This window comes from Staurois parvus, unplaced genomic scaffold (assembly GCF_062004578.1).
Source record: "Staurois parvus isolate SC_StPar_1 unplaced genomic scaffold, SC_StPar_1.0 ptg000581l, whole genome shotgun sequence".
Lineage (NCBI taxonomy): Eukaryota > Metazoa > Chordata > Amphibia > Anura > Ranidae > Staurois > Staurois parvus.
In genome coordinates, this window is record NW_028318377.1 from 5301793 (window position 1) to 5311839 (window position 10047).

At 46.8% G+C, this 10047-nt stretch overlaps 1 protein-coding gene across 1 annotated transcript; it reads right to left on the minus strand.

The window, feature by feature from the left end:
- Positions 1–3977: 3977 nt before the first annotated feature.
- Positions 3978–4379, minus strand: LOC149450152 (paraneoplastic antigen Ma2 homolog). Its single transcript, XM_089692255.1, has one exon. The coding sequence runs from the start codon at positions 4377–4379 to the stop codon at positions 3978–3980; it is 402 nt and encodes a 133-aa protein (XP_089548381.1).
- Between the last annotated feature and the right edge of the window lie 5668 nt (positions 4380–10047).

Here is a 10047-nt window from a genome sequence, read left to right on the forward strand (position 1 = left end):
TAGGGTTTTTCTTATGTAATTAGGATCTTTGCAGAAAACAGACTCTCTAACATGTCTGATTACTGGACCCCTCATTTGTAGAAGAATCATATATTTCTTTTGCAGCTGGATGTTTTCTGGTACCACTAGAGCAGTGGGGCAGCAATACATGTTTGGGATACACTCTTCACCAGCTCCCAATGAGTTAATAACTCGTAAGTCAGAGAAAACAATATTGTCTCCTTGTCCAGCAACTGTAGCACAGTAGGCAGCCACAGCAGGCCCAGGTACTTCGTCCCATTCACTTTCTTCTAAGTTTATTGGCAATCCAGGACACCTGAAGAGAGCATCAGCCCCAATATTTTTGGGCCCTGGCTTGTACTTGAGAGTGAATTGGTAATTAGACAAGGCAGCAAGCCACCTATGACTAGTGGCATCCAGCTTGGCTGTAGTCAAAACATAAGTGAGGGGGTTAGTGTCAGTTCTCACCTCAATTTGAGCCCCTTCCAAGTAATTATGCAGCTTTTCAACAATAGCCCACTTCAGGGCAAGAAATTCCAGTTTGTGAACAGAATAATTCTTTTCTCCTTTTTCTACTTTTAACTCTCTACTTTCTCCACTTCCACCCAGTACCTCACGAGATTGCAAATCATTTAAAAAAAAAGATTGATGCAATTCGTAGGGGCATCGCCACTGCACAGACATCCATTCCACTTAGCATACCTTATACTAAACCTCCCTCAACACTTGCCTCTTTTGACCTTGCTACTACCGAAGAGGTCACTAAGGTTTTCTCTGAAGCCCGTCTCACTACCTGCCCCCTGGATCCTGTCCCCTAAAAACTACTACGGTCACCCTCTTCTTCCATCCTATGCTCCCTCACTCACATCTTCAATCTTTCCCTCTCTACTGGTGCCTTCCCCTCCCCTCTAAAGCAAGACCTCCTACTCTCTAGCTCCCTTCTCTCCTTCTCCCATGCTCATCTCCAGGACTTCTCCAAAGCTTCCCCCATCCTCTGGAACTCTCTACCCCAATTTATCAGACTATTGCCTACTCTGCTCACTTTTAGGCGATCTCTGAAAACCTATCTCTTCAGAGAAGCCTATCCTGCCCTCAGCTAATACTGGAATCTTCTACTCTTCCAACCAGCCCACCCCCCACACTTACTACCTTTTGTACCACTAGCCCCTCCCTCCTAGATTGTAGGCTTCAAGGAGCAGGGCCCTCAAATCCCTCTTGTATTGAACTGTATTGTTGCTGTATTGTCTCCCGTTATATTGTAAAGCGCTGAGCAAACTGTTGGCGCTATATAAATCCTGTATAAAAATAATAATTTTCTGCTGGGCTTAGACTGCGACTGATGTAAGCAACAGGCCTTAGGGCTCGTTCACACTAGGCTGTTTTGCCAACGCTTGCCAAACGCCCCTATAGCGTTTGGCAAGCGTTGGTCCGGCGTTTGCGGAGCGTTTTTTAATGCTCCGCAAACGCCGCATGCGCGGTTTAGCGGAGGTTGCTAGGCGTTTGCCGAGCGTTAATAACGCCCCACAAACGCCTATAATGCAGTTTGAGTGGTGTTACCGCTCCGCAAACGCCCCGCAACCGCGTCGCAACCGCACCGCAAACGCCGGCCGGGCGTTTGCGGAGCGGCACCATAGACGAGAATAGGAGGCTTCAAAGCCTCCTGACTCGACCAGAGGCGTCCGTTTTGCCGCGACGCAAACGCTCCCGTTAGAACAGCACCATGTGCTGTAATGTGCAGAATTTGCAGAGGCGTTTGGGAAGCGGTAAAAAAGCTTCCCAAACGCCTCTCTGCCGCCTGCACACAACGCTAGTGTGAACGTAGCCTAAGTCCTCCTGGGTACTCCTGATGGAGGACTCCTCCTAATACATGCAGAACATAAGGCTTTTGTGGGTCTACATAAGCCAACACTGGTGCTTCTGTAAGGCTTTTCTTAAGCTGTAAAAAAGCTTCCTCACAAGCAGAAGTCCAGCTCTCACTGAAAGGAGTTTTGCTGGTTGTGTCAATGCCAGGTGTTTCTTTAAGCAAGTCATTAAAAGGCCGAGCAGTCTTGGAATAATCTCTTATGAAGCAGCGATAATAGCCACAAAAGCCCAAGAAGGACTTCAATTCTGTCAGATTTGTGGGACGGGGCCAGGTTACCACAGCCTCCACTTTAGCAGGATCAGTTGCTACCCCTTTTGCAGGTACGATGTGGCCCACAAAGTTTACTGAAGAACGGGCAAACTTACATTTGTCCAGGGAGAGTTTCCGACCTTCTCTCCTCAAAAGATCAAGCACTTTAAACAGTCTCTGATCATGCTCCTCCAGAGTGGAGCCAAAAACAATTATGTCATCTAGGTAGACAATACATTGAGTGGGACAAAGGTATCCCAGTGTCCGATCCATTGGACGCTGGAAGGTTGCAGGTGCACCACTAATTCCCTGAGGCAACGAGCAAACTGGAAAAACTCCAGGGGGCAAATAAAAGCTGTCTTTTCTTGATCTTCCTCACTCATTGGTACTTGGTATTACCTGGATCTTAAGTCCATTACTGTGAACCATTTGCTGCCTTGCAGGGTATCAAGAGCTTCCTCAATGCGAGGTAGCGTGTATTGATCTGGGACCATTAGCTGATTTAGAGTCCTGTAATCAATACATATTCGTACGCCACCATTTTTCTTTCTGACCACTACTATTGGGGATGCACACGGGCTTTTAGACTCAACAATAATATTTTGATCTTTCATTTTGTGCAAGCACTCTTGAACATCATCCAGATCTTTAGGAGGTATGCGCCTGGATCTTTTTCTAAAGGGGGTGCTATCTGTTATGCAAATACTGTGTTGAATACTTTTAGCACACCCGACATCCATGTCATCAGTAGAGAAAACATCATTGTATTCCATTAGCTGCTCTTCTAGTGCTCTGCAGGGCTGTCAGTATCATTCAGGTGAAAGTCTAATTTGGTTTCTTTCTCCTCGACCTTGGCAGGGTAAGAGCTAATGGTTTCCACTGGGTAACAATAGGCTACCTCCTGCCAGACCGGTATTATAACTGGGTATGTGGTAACATTCTGAACAGTAACAACATCCATTCTTGGACATCTTAAACGATAGTCTTTCCTTTCTGGTACTATCTCCCAGCCACTCTTTGCAGTCTCTTTCGGATCAGTCTCTAGCAGGAAAAAGCTACCATTTGCACCCGGTGAAATTTCCACATAAACCCACAACACTCTCACTCCCCCGGCTGGAAGCTCTATGGGATGCCATGGATTCCCCACATATTCTCTAGGAAGATCAGGAGCAAAGGTTTGGCAGATATTTTGAAGTTCTGGAGCAACAGGCAGTGAAGGTAGAGGAGTACCCTGTTGTGGCTGAAGAAACTTTATGAAAGCAGCCTCAACGGCTTCAACATTGGAACCCACAATCATAGGAGCATACTCACAACCCTGGGTGGAGGGCTCACATAGGCAATGACTCATCAGCTGTCACACCAGAAATGCGAAACTTCTAGACAACCATCCATAAAAACAGGAGTTTCTCCCACACCATAAACAGGCATAGTGTTCATAGGTTTCAAAGGGAGGTGGCTTAAGCATTGCTGATAGAAGGGCCTGTAGATAAGAGTCAGCTGAGAGCCAGTGTCAAACAAAGCAGTAGTGGGCATATCATTACCAAACAAATTGAAAGTACATCTGCGGCCTACTCCAGGCAGTTTAGTGAACATTTATTTTCTTGATTTTCCCTGTTTTCTCTTATACATTTGTCCAGCTTTACTGTGAATTTCAGAACTATCAGCAAGCTGTGGACACTGACGAACTGTGTGGCCTGCTTGTCCACAGCGGAAACATTTAATATGGAAGAGAGGCTTATCACTGGAGGTTTTATCAGCAGATAGAGCTCTAGGCTTTGGAAGTCTACCAACTTCTTTGTTTTTAGCAACAGTCTCCTTTTTGTGATCACCCGAAAAACTCTGAACTTTGCTTTTAGAAGGGGTACTAAAAAAGGATATCAGCCTCCTGTTTCTTTACTTCAGTCATAGTTTCAGTAAAAGTAAAGTTTCTCTCTCTCAAAACAACTCTTAGGACTGGTGACATTGGGTGATGCGGCAGTAACCCCTTTATGATTTGAGCAGTTCTTAATTTATCAACATCTGTAGGAGAGATGACCTTTTCAGTGAGCAATCTTCCTAGAAGAACTTCTAGCCTCCTCACAAACACAGAAACATCCTCTCCCTCTTTATGCTTTGTCTGTTTAAATTCAGCAAGCATCTGATCCGGGTCACGGTGCAGTCCATAAGCATCTGTCAAAATATCAATATATTCTTGGGCACTGGTACTCACATGTGTGTCCTTGTAAGCTCTAACAATAATGGATGCTGGTGGTCTTAAGCTTTCCATGATGCACTGTTTTTTCTTTTCCTCTTAGCAGGTCCATTCCTCTATCACTTGTTGTGCAAAATCTTTCCACACTTCAAAGCTTTCTTCACCAGCAGGGACAGGTAGCACTAATGAAAAAGCCTTAAATTTGCGGTAAGAATCAGCATGTAAATTCTGAGCAAAGACTTCAGTGACTTTTAGCAGCAGATGCTCAATATTTGTTTCCTGCTTAGTGGCTGTAGCAGGCAACATTCCAGTCTCTCCTGATGAAGCCGTTGTATTCGATGGTTCACACTTTACAGGCAGGGCTGGTAACTTTCTCCTTAATGAAGGTAAAATCACTGGAAGGTAAAAACACTACAGCACAAACAATTGCTTCAGCCCCCTTTGAATTTATGCAAAAGGGCCCTTTAACTGGATTTAAATCCACCTCACTGAGACAGAGATAATGGGTATAAAGTTCCAAACTCTCATCTTCTCTTTTATCCACAAGAGTGGCATACAGCAAGGTTTCATTTGCTTTTAGTGCCTCTTGCAGTTTGTAGGAACTCACAGTGATAGGCACATATGAAATAGAAAATGTCCTTTCAGGTGGCAGTGCCTCTTCCAGGGCCCACTGCCTCACAGCTTCTGTTGATAACAGTGGCATGGTCGTTCCTTAATGTCCTGATCCAAGATAAATTATCTCAGCAGTGCCTCAAAATGTAGCGCTATTTGTACACTCTTTGTGGCTACTGGGGTATGATGGCGTCACCTTTATAGTATTCAGGAGCAGAGTCGTTATAATCTGTGTGATCAGGACAAGATCTCTAACAAGCGCTAGTGCCGCCACTCAATTGGGGCTTGTGGATAACAAGTGAAATCCCAACTGAGAAATGTATCATCCACATAGACAGTAATCCACACAGCATTGTATATGAAAGTCCATGTATTGAAGAAATCACATTCAGTGAACCATCCAACATAAAGTATCCTCCAAACAGGAAAATTAAAGCATTAACGGTCTTTTTTGCATGTCGCATGTCTTGCATGAGGGGAGGCTGCAACATTTACAGTCTGAGCTCTCTCTCCCAGGAAATCCACACTTCTCTCATTTCCACAAGTGCTCTCTCTGATGATCTCCTCCTCAGTGCCCAGAGAGCATAGCAGCAATGTTGGAAAAGGGCAAAACAAACACTGCATAACAGAAGTATACACTGGAAAATGGGCAAAGAAATTATCACATCACTACACTTACAAAAGCATTTGGCAATTGCACATAAAATCCATCCAAGAAGAGATTCGCCCTATTCACTACATTCCAAAAGTGTCCAACTGTTGAACCTGTTTAACTACAAATAGTTGCTGCCTCAAATGTGCTTTCTGCCTTACGTGTTTCGAGGGAGAAGCCTCTTCCTCATTCACCAATCCTCTTCCTCAGAGCTCAAGTGCTCAACTCTTATATGATGCAGGTGTTGGGAAAGAATTTCTCAATCTGGAAAGAGCTGCAAGATCATAGATTTTTTTGTGGTATTCTCCTGGCAACCTTTTGGATGGAAATATTTTATTAGTAGGATAAGATACTTTCATAACTCAAGCACTGACAGATTGTATCTATGAGATTTGTTGAAATCAGCACCAGGAATGGTACTTAGGCAGGCCTAGGTGACCGATACCCAATGGGAAGTTCTGTGTGAAGGTCAGAAGAACTGTTTGGTATTGTAGAGGTTCCAGAGGTAAGAAAACCGTTAACTTTCAGTGCTTAAAGTGGTTGTAAACACTTACATATACCCAGGTCGAGTTGTTTTAATTCTGAATTGCTAGGATAACAAGCTACAAAAATGAAATTGTGTTGGGTTTTTACACTTTCAATGTGCAGATTATACCCGCTACAGACAAACATGTGAATAAAACGACCATGCAAGAAGAAAGAAAGTTAAATGTAAAAGTCACTTTTTTTTTGCAAAAATGGGCACAAAAATGAAATTTAAATATGTAGTCACTCACAATAAAATATAATCTTCCATTGACACTACAATAGTTATATATTTTAGACAAGATTGTTTTTCTAAGTTCTGGTGACACAGTCGACCATTCCTGCACAAATGTTACAATCCAAGGAAAAACCTCCTAGTAGAATTTAAACAAAATGCAAACTATTTAAAAGAAATGATGTAAACTCCTTCTGTTTTAAGAAGCCATTGCTACATACTGTATCACAGTATTCTGTTGGAGGGTTTTCTGGTTCTTTCTGGCCCCCTCCCACTAACCTGCAAGACTGGGTATAGTGTCAGAATTGTGTAGGGAGCAAGCTAATCAAACTTTCACTTTGAATCATCTAAATGCATTTCAGGTGCATAAGAAAGGTGTTCAAACTCTCTAATTTTTTTTAGAAAGCAGCCACAACCTTGGTAGTATCTCTTACCAAAATTCTGCAGACAAAGTTCCAATCAGAAAGGAAAATGAGCTTTGCTGATTGCAGAGTTTTGGGTCAGGCTCAGTAAATGGCAGAGAGACTACTGCTTTCACACAAAGGGCAAATGTTCTCTACAGCATGCTTGAAGGGGGTAGACTTCTCTACTCAGACTTTGGATTTCTAAAGAGAATCAGCTACCCTGGAGGGGCTGCTTTAGATAGTCCCAGGCCTCTCTTGCTAGTACAGATGCTGTCAGCCGTAGATACTGTTCCATGCATACCGACAACACAGGTTCAGTCTAGGGGATTCTTTTGTGAATTTATTTGCAGAAACTTAAGGGTTCTCTGTCCCAGTACATCTAGTAATCCTGTGGCACCCTATAGCACCTGCATACACAAGAGTGGTAAGCAAGGTCTTACTCACAATGTCCCAGGAGTTGTTTACCACCCTTCTCCAGACCAAGACTCCAGGATGAGGCCCTCCACTTTAGCAATCTTCTCCAGCCTCCAAGCCCAACACCTGCTAAGGCCCAGACTACAACTCTTCAATACATTTTAGCTGCTTCCCCGGGGTGGCAGCCCCAGGTGAAGAAGAATCCTCTTATAGAGGAGGAACACTCTGCCCAGGCCTCCCAGACACTTTCAATCACCGACTCTCTGTTCTGACCCTCAAGTGCTCACTAAAGTGCTGGGCTTTGAAGGGGGTAGGAGCGGCTGGCTCAGGCTCTCAGCAGTGCACAGGGAATATGAGTCAGCTGATTACCAGGCATCTGGGTGGACTGTGACCTTAAAGTGCACTCCTGTGTCCCACAGGAGAAGTATAGCCAAAATACATTTTTTTTAATGTGTGTAAATACTGTGCTACAACTGCAATCCAAACTATTTAGTCCCAATGTCTTGTATAGGGCATTTGGCTGCAGTACTAATTGACAACTATGTCAGGCAGGCATAACTTTTGCTGTGCCTGTCATGAAAAAGATGGGAGTCCTGGCATGTATACATCCCTGAACAGCTGCATATTCTATTTTGAGTGGGCAGTTGGAGGACAGTGCAACCAGAGCTTGACCAGCCACCCATGCTGGGTTTCAGCCTCTTGACTGGCCTGTGGGGAGGACTTGACAGTGGTACTGTGACGTGAATGTAGGCTGAGCTGTGCATATGCAGCTCAGTGTACATTCAATAGAAGATTGCAAACAGGCTGGTAAGTTTGTGTCAGGGATCTCCCCGATCCCTGCCGCGATGGTCCCGGCGCAGGCGCAGTGCACCGCCCTGTGCAGGGACACGGGCACTAGGTCCGGGCCGGCCGCGGCGTTCGAGTTCGCGCATGCGCAGTAGAAGCCGCGGCCGCCCGCTGGGCACCAATGGCAGCGCAGGGCGGGATATTTAAATGGCCCTGAGCTGTCATTCAGTGCCTTCTGGTCTTTCCTGCATCCTGTATCCTGTGAACCTGTACCCTGTAAGTTATTGACCCGGATTGTACCTGACCTTGCTGTTTTCTCCTATTCTGACCCTTGCTTTGCCTGACCTCTCTCCTGAATGCCCCCTATTGGATTTGACCTGCTGTTGCTGACCTGGCGTGTGACCCGACCATTCTATGCCCGCTGCCTTGTACCTTGCCGCCCTCTCTGTTACCGACCCGGCCCGTCTGACCTTGCTCATCCATCCATCCCGTGCAGTGGGGTCTTCTGACCTCCTCACATCAGACTCTTCCCCGTGGGAGCCCCTTGCGCATACTACTACCACTGACGGACGCACCCAGTAGTCACGACCTGGTCTCAGGGAGCTCCAAGTCCATCCCCACCATCAGGGGCCCTGGTGAACAAGCACCCTGGGACTTAGACTCCGTGCGCTGGGGACGCCTATTCAGTGGAGTGCTAGTGGTACCGCCGGGCGGTCCCTTACAGTACCAGAAGGCCATGACTGAGTCTAGAGGAGGTCCCTCGCCGCTGGAGGAGATCTGCAGGCACCTGTCCAATTTGACACAGACTGTATCGGCCCTGCAGGATAGATGTCAGCGGATTGAAACTCAATTCCAGACCTGCACTATATCCGCTGCCGCCCCACAAGCCGCGGTCCCCACATCTCCAGCTGTAGCAGCCCCTGTGCTGGTGTCTGGGGCATCCGCACCACTCCCGGCGGCCGACCCCCGAGTACCCTTACCGGAACGTTTCCACGGGGACTGCACACGTTTCAGATCATTCCGCGAGTCCTGCCTCCTCTATTTTGAGCTACAACCCCGAACCTTCGTGACTGAATCCGTGAAGGTGGGGTTCGTCATCTCCCTCCTGCAGGGTGAACCCCAAGACTGGGCCCATCGATTACGGGGAAAAAACGACCCTCACCTCAGTTCGGTTGACAGTTTTTTTGATGCTATGACCATCCTTTATGATGACCCGCAGCGGGCAGCTTCTGCTGAAGCTACTCTGTACACGCTCCGGCAAGGCCGCCGAGCGGCGGAGGAGTACGCAGCTGAATTTAGGCGGTGGATGGGGGATACTCGCTGGAACGAGTTCGCACTCCTGCATCAGTTCCGTATTGGCCTATCAGATGGCCTGAAAGACGAGCTCGCCCGGGTGGAGGTACCTGAGACTTTAGAGGACTTAATAGCACTGACCATTAAAATTGACCGTAGACTGCGGGAACGCAGGTTTGAGAGGTCCGGCCAGGGTCATGGAAATCCCTGGGGATCATTTCAGGGTCCCAGTCAAACACCTAGGCCAATCATCCAAAACCGGCCACCTGGAGACAACCCCGAACCCATGCAGCTCGGCCTGGCACGGCCTAAACTATCCCCAGAGGAACATCTGCGCAGACGATCCCAGAACCTGTGCCTCTATTGTGGCGAAGCTGGTCATATGGCGCGTTCCTGCCCGCAGAAACTGAGTAAGTGCACCTCTTCTTTCTTATCCATTGGCAATGTTGGTCCATCCCAATACTTAGTGGTACCCCTTTCCTTTCAGCTTCCAGAAAGGACCGTGGAAGTATCGGCCATAATTGACTCTGGGGCATGCAGCTGCTTCGTGGATATTAATTTTGCTCACCAGCAGGGTATTCCCCTTCAATTGAAACAGAAGGGGTTCAATATTTATTTGGCCGACGGTTCCCGAATAAAATCGGGGGTAGTGAACCAGGAAACCCCCTCCATCACCACTGTCATTGCCGGCCAGCACCAGGAATTCCTCCGCCTGGATGCTATAGCTTCACCCCTCTTCCCAGTCATTCTGGGGCTCCCATGGTTACGGGCCCATAACCCCCAGATTGACTGGGAGACCGGAGTAATCACGTTCCCTTCCCC